The 19,431-nt window shown below is 32.1% G+C and overlaps 2 protein-coding genes across 6 annotated transcripts in view; one reads left to right on the forward strand and one right to left on the reverse strand.

The window, feature by feature from the left end:
* Nucleotides 1–19,431, forward strand: part of LOC113401172 (large ribosomal subunit protein eL24) — a 424,188-nt gene that overhangs the window by 171,498 nt on the left and 233,259 nt on the right. The window lies entirely within an intron of this gene.
* The window catches only part of LOC113404400 (EGFR adapter protein-like), a 120,113-nt gene that overhangs the window by 38,944 nt on the left and 61,738 nt on the right, over nucleotides 1–19,431 (reverse strand). For 3 of the 5 annotated variants that reach the window (XM_026645278.2, XM_026645276.2, XM_026645279.2), the window contains 2 exons: nucleotides 13,376–13,453; nucleotides 13,027–13,173 (listed from right to left, as the gene is read on the reverse strand). In XM_026645278.2, the coding sequence (XP_026501063.2) occupies nucleotides 13,027–13,173; nucleotides 13,376–13,453 (225 nt within the window). The remainder of the gene's footprint in view (nucleotides 1–13,026; nucleotides 13,174–13,375; nucleotides 13,454–19,431) is intronic. The other 2 variants (XM_026645277.2, XM_026645280.2) reach the window with 1 other exon arrangement.

The following is a 19,431-nucleotide window of genomic DNA, read 5'->3' on the forward strand; positions in this document are numbered from 1 at the left end:
TATGTAATGATGCTTAGGCTTATAAGTAATAAAATACTCTTTTTTAGTGTAGAGGAGAAATATATAAGACACGTTTCACGTCTAGACTTTGCGGAGATGAGCAAACAGTGGGTGAATAGCGGCTTAGATCTCTGACTGAGGGATTATGGAGAATAGCTATAAGACGGACAAGCAGAAGTAGTCGGAAGTTCGGTTGCTAGGGAAATTTCGAAGTGAATAAATTTTAATATAAATTTCGACTTCAGATAAAAAAAAATTTTCGTTATCCGATATTTTTTTTTTTTTGGGCATAAAGATCAGGTTTTGGTTCTCGGTTTTATTTGAAGAGCATAAAATTGAACTGCACTTACAGTTTTTAGTTAAAGGATTTTATGATGTTGCCTTCGTCCATACCAGCAATAAAACTACGATATCCGTTCAATAATATTCGAAATATTTTGTAGAAAATACAAGTGAAGATACCAAAATAAAACTTTTCAACTGCTGATAACTTCATAAACATTAAAAAGAAGGGATTTTCAAATGTTTATCTACATTGTAGTTGTAAGAAGACCACGTTAATTTCTCTAGAACTTTCCTAATTATATAGTCTATTGTATATATTACAATTTGATAATTTAACGTAGACGTATCCTAAATTTAAATGCAAATAAGATAATACTTGAGTGGTGCTTAGTAAAATTATAAGAAAATAAAACCTAACGTCCTTCCGCTCTAAATCCTATACGATTAAACATAATTGTATATATTTGTACAAATTGCTATTAAAAATTTTCAAATTAAGTTAATAAATATAAACATATAAACTATCATTACATTTATATTTACTTGTCATACTTTAAAAAATGTTATGTATGTTGCTCTGCTTATAAAATTCATATTACTTTGGTGTAAGGCTCTGTGGAAGGCGTCCTGGATAGGAACCACCCACTCATCATACGTTCTAAAAAAAGTAGCAATACTTTGTAGTAGTGTCGTATTTCAGCTTGAAGTAATTACGGTTGGTGGCACACAGTCGATTTAAGGAATGGTTAATTTTTTACGGCGTCAAATGGGAAGTGTTGATAACTATGTGGCCAATTTGCTCTCAAGACGATCAAAACTCCTTGATAAGATATATAACATAATATCTGATTATTATAGACATCAAATAGAAGCTATTATTTGGATTATGGGGATATAGTTTCATAGAACTAGTCAGAACGTGCTGCGAATTAATGTAAGCAAATTTTGTTATGCATACATTTTAGGTGTATGGGTAGAGTTATAAAGTGCATGTTTTTCTTTTGTTTTCGTGACAAAATTTATGTACGTAAGACTACTACTACATCTAAGTAAGAAAAATATATGGGACAACGTAAGGAGTCAAGGATTCATCTCAGTATCAGCCAAAATTTATCTTACAGTTTTATAATAATCGGTGAATCTAATAACTTTTTTTTTATTTCTTCAAAATTTTTCAACAAAAAAGAAATTTAGTAAACCATTTTTTCAAGAGTAAGTTTCAACCTTCGAATAAAATATAAAACATTACAAAGGTTATTCTATAGGTATGGAAGAATAGGCACATTGATGTTAAAAAACATCTATTGAAGTTAAATTACATAACCAATATAGGTATATAAAAAAATAATAACAAAGAGGCTGGTAATAAACTAAAACAATGTCTACTCAGCGGCTTTAAAACTGCTCTCTCGTTCGACTTTTTATCACAGACCTATTTAAATTATAATGTAACATTTAAGGTTCAAGGGTAGAGTAATAAAGTGCAAGATTTTCTTTTGTTTTCGTCACAACATAAGGTATGTAACATTTAGACAAAGTATCGACGTGTTCAGTAACTGTAACTGACGACTGCGTTACTCTATTTAACGTTACTCCTCAAAAGATACCAAATAAATGTAATAGTATTATACAGACAAAAATTATGATAGCTCAGCTAATATCAAAATCAAATCAATTTTATTCAAGTAAACTTCACAACGAAGCGTTTTTGAATCGTCGATATAAAAAAACTACCACCGTTTCGGAAAGCAGCCTCCAGCGAGAAGAAACGGCAAGAAACTCGCATAGTCGCTCTTTTCAAATAAACAAATTTACAATGCTGTTTTTTTACAATAATTTGTGTCCTGTGATGGAACCCGAGTCTAAATCCAGGCGTTTTTTTCTAAAAAGTACTCTTTTAACGAATAATAAGACTTATTTATTAATTTAGTCTTAATAAACTTTTAAATTTCGTAAATGGTAAATTGGTTACGTTTCCCGGTATCTTATTATAAGTATATGCGTATACCATTGCCCAAAAACGTTCTCTGTACCGTATGCAAACGGAAAGTAGGGGTTAAATATGTATGCTAATACATAATATAATTAATTAATAACATATAGCACTAAGGTTCTCTTATGATATAGGTTGGCGGACGAGCTATCGGGCTACCTGATGTTAAGTGGTCACCACCACCCATAGATAATAGCGTTGCATGAAATATTGAGCATTCCTTACATTGCCAATGCGCAATCAACCTTCGAAACTAAGATGTTTTGCCCCTTGTGCCCATGTCACTGGCACACTCATCCTTCAAACCAGAACACACAGAGATTACAATACAGAGTACTGCTGTTTGGCGGTAGAATATCAGATGAGTCGTTGGTACCTACCCAAACGGGCTTGCACAAAGTCCTACCACCAAGTTACAATTCTCAAGGTGAATATAGACTATAATAAAAAAATTCATATTATAAATACATTTTTAAAATATAAGTAATGAATGCTGGCTCAATTGTTATGATGATTCGAATTTTAACTTGTTTTCTTGTAGTTTAGTTGTTGTGTTTGTGATCTAAGTTACTATGATATTTCTAGGATCGCGGAGATAAAATAAAAAAATATCTTGATGCTCATTTTAGCTGGATCTAATCATAAAGCATGCTGTCGGCCGTACCGATACACACAGACATATGGAAACCATCATGACAACCAAAGGCTTTTACTCTGCGCTTACGGAACCCTAAACAAAGAACTTTTACTGTCTAGAATAGCAGCCACATTATACAAAGCAAACAAAAAATCTATCAGAAAACATTCTCTCACAAACCTATAAGCAACAATTTCTATTGTCTCGGCAGGCGGTAATATCGAACAATAGTCGTGATTAGCTGACGAGTGATAGAGACGGAACTATAGCTGCGGCATATTGAGTGAGCGAGACTAAACTATCAGGGTGCAACCATTGCATAAAAGCTTGGGAATAAACAATGCTAGTCAAAGGACCGTATAGGTAGGTAAGACATATACATATAAACAATTCCAAACCAATTAATAACATATTGTTAAACGTAAAACAGTGATGTTGGAAAAAATAACACATAAAGAGGAGTATTAAACACTAAAACATATTATCAAAATTTATCTTATTAGTTTAAAATTTGAAAGTAAAATGTAACCATAGCACGTATTGTTAAGTTATTGAGTAATAACGAATTTAATAAAAAGTACCTGAAATACAAAATCAAAATATACTTTATTCAAGTAGGCTTTTACAAGCACTTTTGAATCGTCATTTAACAAACTATATTAAGTGAAGCTACCACCGGTTCGAAATGTAGATTCTACCGAGAAGAACTGGCATGAAAATCAATAGTTACTCTTTTTCAGCATTTAAAAATACTAATACTATAAATTGTCAGGGATTTGTTTGAACAAATCTGTAGATAAAATCATCCAAAATTGTCTTACAATTTTAGAATAATCGGGGAATCTAATAACTCTTTTTTCAAGTTCAGTAAAAAAAGTTTAACCTCAGCTTAATTATTTTAGGTATTTGGACATAAACCATTTTGCAATTGCAATGGCAAAATATTAAATTACATACCCAATATAGATCCTATTTAGACCAAAAATTACAATATCTCCTTTAAATTCACTAAAAAAAATTATTACAAAGACGCTTACAATAAACTAAAAGAATATCTTCTCAGCAGCTTTAAAAATGCTGTCTCGTTCGACTTTTTATCACAGACCTATTTCAATTTTAATTAATCATTCAAAATTATGAAAAAAAAACATCTAAAATTATTTTTAAAATAAGTTACTATGTAAGGTAAGTTGTGTATTATTACAATCTACTCAACTAAAAAAATAAAAGCACGTGTTTAGGCTTTAATATTTAACAACAGACAAAATGAAACCATATAAAGAGAAACAATAGCATTGTATAAAAAGTGAATGTGGCAAAAACTAAGTATTATATTGTATTGTTAACGACGACACAAAAGCGATAATTAAAAGATCAGGTATAGTTCGGACCACCCGCTACTGTTGCTAGGGCTAGCAAAACTGCATAGTATAAATTAATGTAAAATTTTTCTTTCGGATTTCTTCTTGGCTTTGTGCGAGCCCGCTTTTTTTTTAAACAAAAACACATACATTACTCTGATCCCAATGTAAGTAGTTAAAGCACTTGTGTTATGGAAAATCAGACGTAACGACGGTACCACAAACACCCAAACCCAAGACGACATAGAAAACTAATGAACTTTTTCTACATCCCGGGAGCTCGGAGTGGCGTACCCATGAAAACCGGTGTACACATATCAGGTAAGATGGTGACTACCTACCACCAGTTGGCCTATTTGCCAGTTATGTATTAATAAAAAAATACAAAAAGTAAAAGTATAAAGACAATTACATCGCCACCACGTTAAAGAGTTTTGTCTCATTTGCTATATTATTGGAGACGACTTGCTGTCCATAACATCGTTTGCACATGTTGAATATGGAGATTTTAGTACAGTACAGTTGATTATTCCCTGGGAATTATTGCATTTTCCCAGAAAACAGTTGCATAGTAATGTTCGTATAGATACATACACATACATTACATTTACAATATTTAAGAATGAGTAGCTGTATATGAAGTTATACACAAGGTTAGTTATTTTGTTGCTCGGAAAATAATTATTTCATAGTGCTTAAGTATTTTGATTCATTTGCAATACATTGTTTTCACAAATATGTAAATATTTGTACTATATGTTATATCTCTGATACATTTTATTCTACCAAGATCTGATTACTATCCACGTTCCTTCCTTGGTCTTGATACATATTTCTTAGTAAATTTGTTGGATCGATAAATTTATCATAAATATACATATTTCTTTTTGCTAGTAACGTGACAATTCAATATTGTTTCTAAGTGTTGCTAGTTGAGATAAATCATATCAAATCGCATTGTAGAGTGTATAGTTTTAAGCTTTTAAGCTCGTGTACATAAAGAGAATCTGATCTACTTGGTGAAGTAATATGTACCTTGAAATTATATAATACAAAGTTCCTTACTCTGTCCGCCTACTAGCATACTAGTATAAAAATATTTACATAAAGTTCGTTTAAGATATTATTATTTCATTTAAAATATTTACATAAAGTTCGTCTTTTTTTTAATATTTTTCTTTTATTAAGGCTATTTTCATAACTCATATTTATTTGCAATACAGTGTTAAACATTTTTGAAAATATATTTACTGTAAAAAATAACTGCCATATAAACTTTGCTATATAAAGGAACAGTTTGACATAATACGAGATAATTGAATGCAAGCATACAAAATACGTGTGGCGTTCAATAAAGTGTATTTTTACAGTAAGGATATAACACGTGGCTTGATAATAATGATTGTCTAACTTATTGTATAACATATTTCATTTATTAAATAATTTGAGGACATTACGTTTAATTCAAAACCGTAACACGACTGAATAAAGAATATTTTGATTTGATTTGAATTAACCATGTAAATCCGGGATGGATATGTACAGGTATAACTATAAATACTCTGCAGTAAAGTGGCGTGACGGAAGAAGCTCTAAATCATCCCTTTTAGAGGAGTAGAGGCATTAACGCAACCAGAAATATATACGAATATATATTTGTAAAAAAAGCAAAGAAAGGGATTTTGGTTTTAACGTTCTATATACATACGTTAGTTGTTGTATATTCGTTCTTCTGTAAAACCTAATCTGGATTATATTCTAACAAACGATATAGCTTGTCCCGTAATATATATATATAATCGCCGAGTACTAAACGTCAATTAGTAGAGTGTACATCGTTTAGAAAAAAAAAAGAATTAATGTAGTATTTTAATGTAATGATGATGATGAAATTGATTAATGTATTTTCAGTAAGAACTTTAAAATAGACATGTTTAAATATGAATACTTTTAACATTTAACATCTCTATAAAATGTTATATGCATTATATCAGTTGATTTTTCTTTGATGAATAATTTAATATTTACCTGTCCGGTAACCCTAAGAGTAAAATAAAAAACAAACCCTTGGTTGTCCATTTATTTTAAAAAAGTTAACAAAAAAGTTGACAAAAGGCACTAAAACTGATTTTACGAATTTTTTAGTCTACCTTACTACTTTTAGACCGATTGAATAATAAAGTTTGAATTCTTTTATAATTAATGAGTTTACAATGATATTAAATAAAATATTTTCAATCATACATTACCTACAATTACATAACGGCATAAATTCTATTGAATATATATAACTTTAAACTTTACTTATTAAGTATTTGAATTTGAAGTATTTCGCAGTTAAATTAAAAGTCTGTAAAGACGGTTTAATTGTTTAATAACTTTCGCGGATGTCATAAAGAGTTCGTATTTAAGTGGCTCAGAACAATAAAAGCTTATTAGTATAATAATAAACGAGAAGTTTCTATTGGAATCGCTCAACGTTTACAAAAGAGATATGCATACCAGGGGCAAGCTCCCACGATACGGCGCGCGGGTCAATCACACTTCACAGCATAAGAGTAACACCAAGCACACAACACCATCAATCACTTTGTAACACAAACGAATGACACTCGTATTCCAACGAATAAATATTTCCAAACGCGAAACACGTCCGTCTCGCTCGAAAGCTAAGCTGCAACTGAGTGGTAATGCGTCGCTGAGAAGTTGAGAACTCGTTTCTAAAGCCTTCATGGTAAGTGGCGCAAGCACAATGAGAAACGCGAGCGCCCGCGCACCTGTGTCGTAAATCGCTTTTTATTTTTGCCTGTATGTACGAGGCGACGAACTTTTCTGCGAGCCGGGCGATCGGTTGATGACCCGCGCTCGAATTTAATGAGTCCTCGGCGTAGGACTCTAATTTACATTCAATACAATTTTAATTCCAAACTCGGTTCGAATTTAGCTTGGGTCTGATTGCGGGTAATTCATCAAGCGTGTTTTGTCATTCGTCATTTGATTACGCGACGGCTGAATGGGATGACAAGAGTTATGCTTCGCGAAGCGAGTTTAAAAGGAGCTTGGTTGACGGCCGGTGATCTTAGTTATGCCAAGCTCGAGCTTTGGAATGTGGCGGCCGCCCTCGCCGCAAGGTCACGTGCTAGAATGCGCGCCATCGCCTACCATCTACGAGTCTGACTTACATTTTAACCATATCATTATAACGTCTACAATAATCTTGATTGAATAAGAGATAATGATCGGTATAAATCAATTGAAAGTTTCGCTTCCAAATAATAATATGTACCTAATTGTAAAATAAAATTAAGTACTTACCAGGGGCAATGAGTACATCTATTTAATACAAAATTAGACGTAGCTATTTTGGAATTAATAAATATAAATCATTTCATGGGCACGCGTTGTGATATCTGACACTAAGCTGAAACAATTATTAAACGTCGTGACGAATGAAACTAATGGTCATACACGGCATGCAGTTATTTAATCCGATTCTCGTACCGATACGATGTCGACATTATAATTTAATATGATAATCTTCTCAAGAGAATAAATTAATATTCCGATAAACCTACATACAGTTTATTAGTGTAATAAAAAAATAAACATTACGTATAAACTTTGGGAAAAAGCAAAAGAAAGGGATTATGATTTTAGTGTTCTATAAACGTTAGTTATGGTATTTATTCGTCCTTATGTAAATTCTAAGCTAGAGAATATATTTTAACAAACGATATACCTTGTCCCATGTGATATTGCCTTTGTGATGTCATTTAAATATCAACATTGAATACAAAGAATATATAACCAACCCCAAAATTTAAACGAATGTATTGTCTGTGTCTTTGGGGGTTGGTCTAAGGTATTAAAAACTGTAGCCTTTGTAGTTAAGTACTTGGCTTAAGTAACGGAGAAAGCGATAGAGCAAATTCTACGGCAATGTGTAACGAATTAAAACTGTACCTACTTACTTCTGTGAATTTTTTTTCTGTAGCCCGTTCACAGCGCCACCTACCGTGTACCACATATGTAGCTCGAGGGCACCCAATTAATCATTTAAATTTCATCAAAATTGGTCGACTGTTTAGTAGAGTTCAGTGACAGCTGCTTTACTCCGAATGCCATCATCGTAGTAAATAAGCTGTCACTCCATCCAGTCCAATATGTATGATCTCCATAGATCCATAAATATATATTCTAATTTATACTTTTATATAAATTTAATATTACAATAATAATATAAAGTTTACCGATAAATGCAAAAACCTTTCGTTATGTCTCAACTAATTAAAAACGTAAAACTATACATACATATACTATAGATATATTTATATTACAGATTGACTTGTTTTGTTAATCTTGTATGACGAATATTTTGTCGATTCAGAGACTAAAAATATTATTTTTATTGAAATCTTGCGTAAAATACAAAAGTCCTTTGAGTGCAATGATTTATTTTTTATTTAAGGAACGAAGTCGTAAGCTGAGAAAATCGTACGTTATAAATAAATCAATCGTAGCGCCATCATCGCGTGCGTGTAATCGCTTTACGATAGATACCAAGTGGAATGACTGTACAAAAGCACCATTTCGTGACAAATCCATTTACGATATCTGAAAACTGGTTTTGTACGGCCGTCATATTTTTAATATAGTATTCTACGAATATAATACGTAATCATTTTATGGTGTTATTTGATTCGTTGATCTAGTATGCTGCCGTTTCCGAGATCCCGTATTCGAATTCCAGCTTGGGCCACTAAAATGTTTTTCGTTCGTGATAGCCACAGCAACAACAACAAAGCACGTAAACTACTTATTAGACTTGTTCGTGATAGCCACAGCAACAACAACAAAGCACGTAAACTACTTATTACACTTGAACATAATAGCAAAATTTACTTTATTCAGTCCTACAAACACTTTTGACCCGTAATTTTCTGAAGACTCCATTTAATTTAAATGTACCCCCGGAATGTAGATTCTACTTAGAAGAACCGGCAAAAAGACTAAAAAGTAAAACTTTTCTAATAAATAAATTAAATAGTCTTGTTAATAAAATACAATCAAATTTATCATTCATTCATTCATTCAACGCTTTTTACATTATAAATAGCTAATTTCAAGCACACGTTATGCGCTAGTATTAATAAATTATTTAAACAACCATAATAAGGACTCGTATCCGTTTTATTTAATCCACTCTCCGCCGTAATTCTATATTGTATATGAAATAAAGTAACGTTCATTGTACGAGCTATAATGATTAGGTTCCGGTTTTAAATTAAGACGAATAAGGGGAAATGACGCTGTAGTTCCCTTTCATTCTGTACCTGGCTATATGAATTTATCAATATATTTTGCGTCAGTTTATACGCTGTTATACAAAGTTAATATATACTAACAGATAGTTAGTTCTTTGTAGCCGTTAATACTTATTGTATATAACGCATGGAAGTTTAGTTTTAAACCTAATATTTACATATATATAATTTTAGATTATTTCTTTACTACTTACTTCCTCCTGCCCTTATCCCAATTTTATTTTGGGTCGGCGCAGCATATTCTTCTTCCATACTTCTCTATTTGACGTAAACTCACAAGTAACATTCTTTCCAGTCATATCGTCTTTCACACAATCCGTCCATCGTTTCTTTGGTCGTCCCCTTTCTCGATATCCATCCACGTCTATGCTCAAGACCTTCCTCACAACAAGGTCCTCATTTCTCCGCACAACATACCCATACCATGACAGCCGGCTTCCACATTTTACTACATATAAAAATTATTTACTCGTTATTCCAAAGCGACATAAAATTTCGAACACCACATCTACATCAAGTTTCAAATAGACTTCACCCCTTTAGAAAGACTCGTCAAAGTGGATTCGATAAATGTAAACAAATCAAAATGGGTCGGTGAAGTTAAACGCTTGCCGTACGAATATTGCTGAAGTAAGATTCGGCCTATGTTTGCAATCCTATTTGATGTGCCGCCCGGCGAGCCAGCGTCTAGTAAGGCTTCATGGCGATCTAGGTAGCGATAAGATACAAATTATTATGCTATATGAAGGAAGTGATAAATCATTTAAAAAACACAATTTTTGACACTAAATATGGTTAACGCTCCTTTATTGAATACAAATTTTGATTTTAATAAAGTATCAAGAAGCGTCAAGTATATTATAATAAACCAGGATAATTTATTTGTTTGACGTATCAACGCTACTATTTTTTGGGTTAGACATGCAGTAAATCCTATATTTATGACCTAGTTTAGTTTAATGTTTAATGGGACGCATTCAGCTGTTTTCACGATGTATATTGTCAAACCTTAATTAAATGACAATATACAAATATTAACTATATATGATTTTATGATACTAGACTGGGTTCAAATCCGGAAACTTTGATTAAGATTCATTTATTCTAGCACTGATTAAATTATAAATAAACACTCAGTTAAACATAGGCCTATTATATATGTACTTTAATTATATGTATGAGACTGACAAGGAACATTTAAAATGTATAATTTTCTCAATATGCTATTTGCTATGCAATATCAGTGTTAAACCATCGCCTACTTCAATACAACCGCTACCTTAGTTCTGAGTACTAGTCACGTAGAAGTTTGGTCGCAATAATCCCAAGTGGAGTAGTAACGGATGGGGTTTGGTCCAAGAAGGAAGTTTACAGGAGTCTGACAGGATACTCAGACATTTGTCTAATTTATTGTTAAGACTTGTAATATTAGAAATATTTGTAACATGAAATTACTTTGTTATTACTATATTATACATTGTAATGTATTTTCTACTTTACATCCATTATCACTTGTAAAATATTCGTAATTCTACCTCAAAACAAGTTTCGATAAAATTTGTAAAAGTTATAACTTTTTGGTTCGAACTTTACAACGTGACTTAAGTCCTATGTCTTGTAAAGTTATGGCATAGAAATGAATTTGAAGTCTTATAAGATTTATGTTCTATTCATACTTCCAAAAATGACATATTTTATACAGATTAATGTAAACTTTACGTCAGAGGAAATTCTCATTTACAAATATTTAGCGCAATGTAAGTCATGCTTTATTTCTCAGATGCTTTCAATAAATCAGGAAGCCAGTCACGAGCTAGCAGCGACTACTCGCTTACTGTATTTATCTGCCGTTTATATCATTTTGATTAATGTCACTTTTAGAAGATTTTCTTATTTAAAAATGTTTACAAACGATTAAATTTGATATATTAATACCGCAAAAACGGCTATCTGTATATTTTAAATTCTATTAAATAAAATCAACGAATTATAATCCTATGATATATAATATATATCATATTATAAAAATATATTTTTATGAATTTTTACATCCTTTTTCATGATGTGTGTTTACTCAAACATTTACGACGTCCACTGTCTAAGACGGGTCTGAGGACGGCGGCAGGCGGGACTGCCTCGTAATGCCGTATGCATGCAATGCAAGAGGAAGAAGGAGTTAAGATTTAGACGCAATGAGTGTGTTGAAATTTATCTCTGATAAAAAGAATAAGCTGATCTGTACTAATAGCGTAAAAACTTTGAAATTTGTGGCTTATATAACGTTAAATAAGGAAATTACTAACGTTTCAAAAACAATTTAATCGACTTATGACTAATTGGAAGCGCTTGTAGGAATACCTATGAAAATCTAAATAATACGGAACCCTTTTTAATCCAGTCTCGACTCGCAACTGACTAGTTTTTAATATAATATGAAATAATCAATAATGAATTTGTGAAACGGAGATATATGTGGCGTAAATCGGAAGAAAATAAAACAAAAAATATTATTACAAATTAATATCATTTTAAACCATACAATTTATACTTATATCTTACTCGGTGGGAGGGCTTTATACAAGTCCGTCTGGGTAGGTATCATCCACTAATCAGATATCCTACCGCTAAGCAGGGTTGTGTTCCCGTTTGAGGGTAAATGAGCCAGAGTGATCTTAGCTCCCAAGTTTTACGGCGTATTGGCGATGTAAAAAATGTTTAATATTTCTCACAGCGGTAATCTAAGGGCGGTGGTGACCACTCACCATCAAGTGGCCCATTTGCCCGTCCGCCTACCTAGACAATAAAAAAAACTAAAATAAAATTAAAAAACACTCTAATTACTTTACGTTTTCATCTTATCAATGCAGTCCTCAATAAACTTAAAACGAGTTCTTATGCTCAAGATTTAGAGTGCTTCTTTCATAGTATTTATATTAACGGCTATAGCTTAAGCTTCCTTCTCAGAGCGCTTGTGGTCTAGAGCAATATTGGCTCTACTTCAACTTGCTATAAGTACTATAGAAAGCCACCAATTAAATCAATAGGGAACCAATTTACGCATAGATTAAAACTTAGTTTTCAGAATTGTCTATAAATATAAATAATAATTATTTAAAATTAATTTATCTTGTTTACTTCATGTATATTTAAGTTAAGCGTTTCTTTCAACATACAAGCCCATACAACCCAGCTCCCCCCGGGACACTCGTATCTTTATATGATTTCCCCTGAGTATCCGGGCAAGCACCACAGTGTTTAAATGTGATATTTTGCATTTATAATTCATCTCATGCTCGTCGGATAAAGAAAACATCAAGAGAAAACTTTGTCACGAGTTCATCCAGATTGGAACACCATTGTAGAGTAAGCACTCTGCCCAGCGGTAGGACATGGCTATTACCTTACTTAAACTATATCATTACGCACCTGGTCAGGCGTATCGGTCTCGAACGCGTGGCAGTACTGATGCGTTGGTTCGGAGCGCGGCTCGCGAGCCACGAAGGCGAAGAGGGCGCGCGCCGACTCACACGTCGCATACGATATCCGCCGGAGCGCGTGCGACATGCGCACACTCTATGAATGTATAAATTGTTATAATAATTCTCATGATATAATAAAATAATTAACTGCTCCGCTACTCTAAAGGTTAACACACACTTGGTTTGCTTCTCGAGGTTTGCAAATAAAAGTGATTAGATTTTTTTGGCAAAAGATTCATCCCATAACGAGTAATTGAATTAACAAATGGATAACAAATTAAGTAGATGTGGCTTACCTGGTCTTCGGGGTCGCATACCTTCACCCCCGAAAGCGCGACCACTACTAGTACCCGCACCGCATGCCCGCTCTCCTGCTGACGAATGGAAAAAATATTATGCAACAAATACTAAAACATAAATAATCAAAACAGCACTATTAATCTCATTAATTATATTTTTTTCGAACGTTTCAACAGAGTTCGAACTGTTATCGTCAAGTTGGTTAGAAAAAGAAAAAAAGTAGTTACGATTAAATCTTAAATATAATGTATAAAACGAAATACGTAGCGAAATGTTAATATGTTCGGTTTCAATTACTTATATTAATTCCGTCTTTGCTCAAAGGTGAATTGGGTATATCTTTTTGGACTAAGATTGCCTTTACACTCTTTTTAACGGAGAAGGTTTATAGCTTATTTAATGCTGCTGCTCCAGTGCGAGTAGAAAACTGGATACACATTTGGAATATATTCTTACGATCAGTGCAACGGTGTAGCAAAACATCGTGTGCCATCTGTAACTCTCTCACGGCCAAAATACAGAACCGAATTTGATAAAATTTGATATGAAAGAAGCTTGTACTCCTAGAAAGGACATAAGCTACTTTGTTATACCTAAAACCTTACAGCGAAACTCTAAAACGCAAATGAAGCCGCGTGAGACAACTAAACTAAACTAAATAACATGATGACATTTTTACTCTTATTTTAAACATATACCTTATCATCTCTCATAGACAGTATAAAAAAAACTTACCCTAATCGTCGTAGACAAGGAAAAATTGTAATAATATAATGGATACTATTATATCGCTAAACATTCTAAAATAGCACTAAAACGCGCCGTTAACCAACAAAGAACCATAAATTTTTCGGAGATTAAGCGACTCTAATTCTGTTGCTGTTTAAATTTATTTGCATGAACACAGAGCGTAGACTTTATGAGTGTTGATACTTTTAATTAAAAAAATGTAAAGTACTTATTTTTTTTCAAGGACCTGGTATTTGTAGATAGCTATTTAATAAAAAGGTTTCTATATAATACTGTAAAAATTTTGACCGGAATAAATGGTAACAAGTTTTTTTTATTTTTTTACCTACAATGTAAAGTCGTCTGACATTTTATGAATACAAGATAGTCTATTATACACAACGGATACACAAGCTCACTTAATTATACAAATTTTGTTTCCAATTATACAATCTAGTATCCCCACCACTAGTAGCAACAATATGACGTTGATTTATAATAAAAACAATACAAAAGTCTTGTAGTTGAAAAAGTCCGTGTAAATAAATACGGATAGTATTATTTTAACACCAAACACAATTATTTTTTTTGCTAGGGTTACCTTCTGAAAGTTATTTATAATCGTCTGGTAGAAAATTGTAACTGTCTGGTTGTGTTCTGTATTTCTTAGTTGGTTTTATGCGTTTATCAATATAGGTATATTTGTATGTACATCGTCAACACTCGTGAAAGTTTCGACGTATGTACTTTGATATAAATTTATTACGTATATGTAACGTTGTTTAGGTTCAGAAATCTATAAATATTACCTTTAAATAAAATAGCTGCATACGATTACACTGGAAGTGAAAAAACTGGAAGATCGAAATATTATACTCTTTAGTTTTTAAAAAATAATGTTGCATTATTTTTGAAGTATTAAAAAATGTAACAAGTTAATCTTAAAATATATTACAAGAAACTGTTTTATCGTACCGTGAAATAAACTTTACTGATGACAAAATATTTTAGGTGTGTTAAATATATTTCGGTTGATTACAATGAATATTAATTTAATCAATTTTATTTTTTAGTAAATCTGATATTTATTAATGAATGTGAAAAAATCATTAACCATTATATCCGTCCGGTTTACTTAATCAAAATCGGAAATCCTTGAAAACCGTAGTTAAGTAGCTCGAACATAGCATAGGCTCTCCGAAGGGTGACGTGGAGAGGGAGGAGGGTGCACTTTCATTAGACATTTTAATTAAGCCAGATCTGTCAGCTTTGCGATTGTCATCCTTTACCTGAGCCTCGCAGATAATGCGTAACAAAAAAAAGTCCAAATAGCCGCTTTATTATATGCAACTTTGGTCGTATTTAATACACGTTTATTGCAATATAGGAAGGCTAACTGGCTAACAGCATCCATATACATTCAACATAGACACTTTAAATAATTTTAAACATCCCTTACGTTATCGTTTTTAGGCTACCAACATTGATTTAAAAAAAAACATCCTTTGTGTTTACACTGGCTCACTCTATCTTTAAATCGGAACATCAATACTATACATTGCTGTTTGTCGCTAGAATATCTGATGAGTGGGTACCTCTACCCTCAGGGGCCTGCACAAAACCGCCAAGAATTATATTAAATTCAATAATACATGCAGTTAATGTACTGTATTTAAATTACAGTTAGTATTTGATATACTTAAAGTATTTTTTTAAATATATTGTGGCGTGTCAAATATCAAAATAAATTAAAAGCATATATATTTACATGATTTTAAAGGTTACCTGATAATTTGTTAATGGCATCTGCAGCCATAACATAAGTTAGGCATTTTACTAACAAGACCATTTAATAATATAGTCAACGCTACATCTAATATTATTAATAACCTTTAAACTTTTATAACAAAAGGAAAGAAATTAATAAATTTTTTGATTGAAACATTTTTTTTTAATTGATTGACATTGAGCCGAGATGGCCCAGTGATTAGAACGCGTGCATCTTAACCGATGATTTCGGGTTCAAACCCAGGCAGGTACCACTGAATTTTCATGTGCTTAATTTGTGTTTATAATTCATCTCGTGCTCGGCGGTGAAGGAAAACATCGTGAGGAAACCTGCATGTGTCTAATTTAAACGAAATTCTGCCACATGTGTATTCCACCAACCCGCAATGGAGCAGCTTGGTGGAATATGCTCCAAACCTTCTCCTCAACGGGAGAGGAGGCCTTAGCCCAGCAATGGGAAATTTACAGGCTGATTATGTTTTATTATGTTTTTTAATTAACTCCTTCTAACCAGAGATAATATTAAGCGCGAGGAGTTATAGCCGGGACTCAACGAGAGCTGTTTGTATGCAAATGGCGAGTTATTCGGCGTCGCACGATATTGCGACCCCATTGTGTAGCCGCGGCACAAACAGACCTAAGCCTAGGCTGAACTGGATCAAGGACTGGAGTTAGTATTTGATTTATTGATTACTAGCTGCGAGTCTATTCGCATCAAATTCCAGTAAAAATCCTGTAATTAATAATTTTTGTATCCATATTTCCATATATAATAAGACCATTATATGAAAATTTTATTTAATCGATTAACTTTAAATTTCATTGACTTTCTCCTTTCGTTTCTGTCAGTACAATTTCCTTAAATGACGATTCAAAAGTGCTTACAAAAGCCTATTTGAATAAAGTATGTCTTTACTTATTTGAAATGATAAATTGATATAATATATCAAAAAAATAACCTCTGTGTTACCATATTAACAACTATCGAAAGACACCTGACTGAGTGACATCTGGGATAGAAATATCCAAGGTATAAATCGCTCATAAGATATCGTAACAGGTAAATACTGGGATAAAGAGACTTTGTTCACGGTGGGCGGCGAATGAACTAATCTAAGTATGACTTACGGTTTACGTAGACGTCCAGGCAGGATCTATTATATACATATACAATTGTATTTAACTAACATAAGTTTGTATTTTTAAATGTTGAAACTGAATAACTACTGAGTCTCTTGTCGGTTCTTCTCGGTAGCTGCGCTTAATATAGTTTGTTAAATGACGCTTCAAAAGCGCTTGTAAAAGTCTACTTGAATATAAAGATAGAAATAAAACATCAAGTATAATAAACATGTTTTCTTTGTGGATCGACTATTTTATTCGATTGAAATTTTGATGGCTTGGATCATGTTACCATTTTTAAATATATGGTAATATAAAATAATGCATGGTAAACTCTATCTGATGTAAAAAACGTTGCCAGTGGAAACAAAGTGTTTTAATTATATTTATTTAAATCGAAAAGCCTTTTTCCTTCATCGATTAATATAGTTTATCTGTCTTGTTTAATAATATCACAATGCTTATATCACACGATGAGCTATGACATAAACACATATAATACTAAAAGGAGACGGTAAAGAGATAATGATTGTTCTCACAGTACTCTGTTAAAGTTATTAGTGATGAGATAAACACATTATTAAAAATCTCAAGGTTTGACAATATGATAAAATTTTAATTAATTTGATCAATTTCTGTTATACAAATCCTCCGACACCATAATTAATAAAAAAATATACATACATATACACATATATAGTATTCGTATACCACAATCAAATCTTAAGATTTGTATTCTTAGCGCAAGATTTATTCTAAGCGCAATATTTCCACAAAATAAACAGCGTAACTATTCAATACACGTGACAGAAGTTTAAACTATTTTTGCATCAGGAACGATTAATTTTACGTTGCGACGTTTTACTCACAACACTCCCAAGAAGTTCTCAATAATAATTTATGACTTGGCGGTAGGACTTATTGCGGATTAGCTTACCTATATATAAAATAATACATTTCATTAACGAGGATTTCACTGATACACATGGGATGATATGTTTATGAATCCACTACCTTACGTTCAGATTCACATTATAAACTACTGGACTACTTCGGTTTACGAAAATAAAATATTAAATTGTTATAGAAAGATAATCTGATATTTATATTTTAAATAAAAACAATTGCGAATTGAGTTAATTTTATATGACGTGCCAAATATTTTGTTTACAAATTCATCAAGCTTATTTGATCGTTAATAATTGAATTAAATAAACAAGCACGTGAAACGGAAGTAAATAACTCCCTCGGGGCAACATCGTCAGCTGACGTTTGTGGAGTTCAAAAATACACCGACGAATATACATATTATATATATCTGTAGGTCGTAATGAGCTAACTTTTGTTTTCATGTTAACGTGTAAAAAAAAATTAGGATTAATGTGTACTAATTATTTCAAATATTATCTATATTTATATTGAATAAACTTAAAAAATGTACGTCTTATAACCAAAGTCTAATCTATCTAAGAAAACAATTCTAAATAAATAAATAAATATTGGACAACATCACATACATTACTCTGATCCCAATGTAAGTAACTAAAGCACTTGTGTTATGGAAAATGTGTGTACAATTCTTCACGTGATACAGTAAGTACTGAAAAAATATGCTTCCTTACGAAAGTCACTACTAACTAGCTTATTACTATAATATTTTTGTATTAATAATTAATACTAAGTTGAACTTATATATATATTCTGAATTATATGTTTGTAAGTCTGCCAATATTTTTAAGATATAAAAGTATTAATGACTGCTCTGGTTTCACTTGCTAGACGTTACTGCTACCTACTATATGACATGTCTTGATGTCATATAATATATAATTTATTTCCATTCTCAATATAATATATTATGCGATAAGCACGGATATGCTTAACGACTCCGTCATATTAGTACAGATACATAACATAACATTCAATTATTAAAACCGTAAAAAAATCATTTCGTATAAAACATTTCTTTTTATTTAAGTTATGCAAAACTAGGGCATACGTCTATTGTGAGCAATAAATGCGAGTGTCAGTTATGGCCGCCTTCCCTCGCTTAACAAGCGCGATGTTCATTACCGTTACGAGCAAATGCAACCGAGGTCATTGCTACTAGTATTCTTTTTTAGAAATAATTAAAAAAGTACTAAGTATGTATATAATATATGTAAACGACGTTTGATAGTCACATAAAATACGGTCGGCACGGGATTCCCGGTGGATGTGTAACATCAAATTTGATTTTTATTCTTCGGTTCCTTTCGCTCCTTTCCGACCTGGTGGTAGCTTTACATTTAGTTCAACACAACAATATAACGACTCAAAGGTGCTTTTATGAGCCTACTTGAATGATATATAAATAATTTGATTTTGAATATAGAATATTTTGATTTTGAAACTGAACCGGCACGACGCTAGT

Source organism: Vanessa tameamea, chromosome 7 (genome assembly GCF_037043105.1).
Source record: "Vanessa tameamea isolate UH-Manoa-2023 chromosome 7, ilVanTame1 primary haplotype, whole genome shotgun sequence".
Taxonomy (NCBI): domain Eukaryota; kingdom Metazoa; phylum Arthropoda; class Insecta; order Lepidoptera; family Nymphalidae; genus Vanessa; species Vanessa tameamea.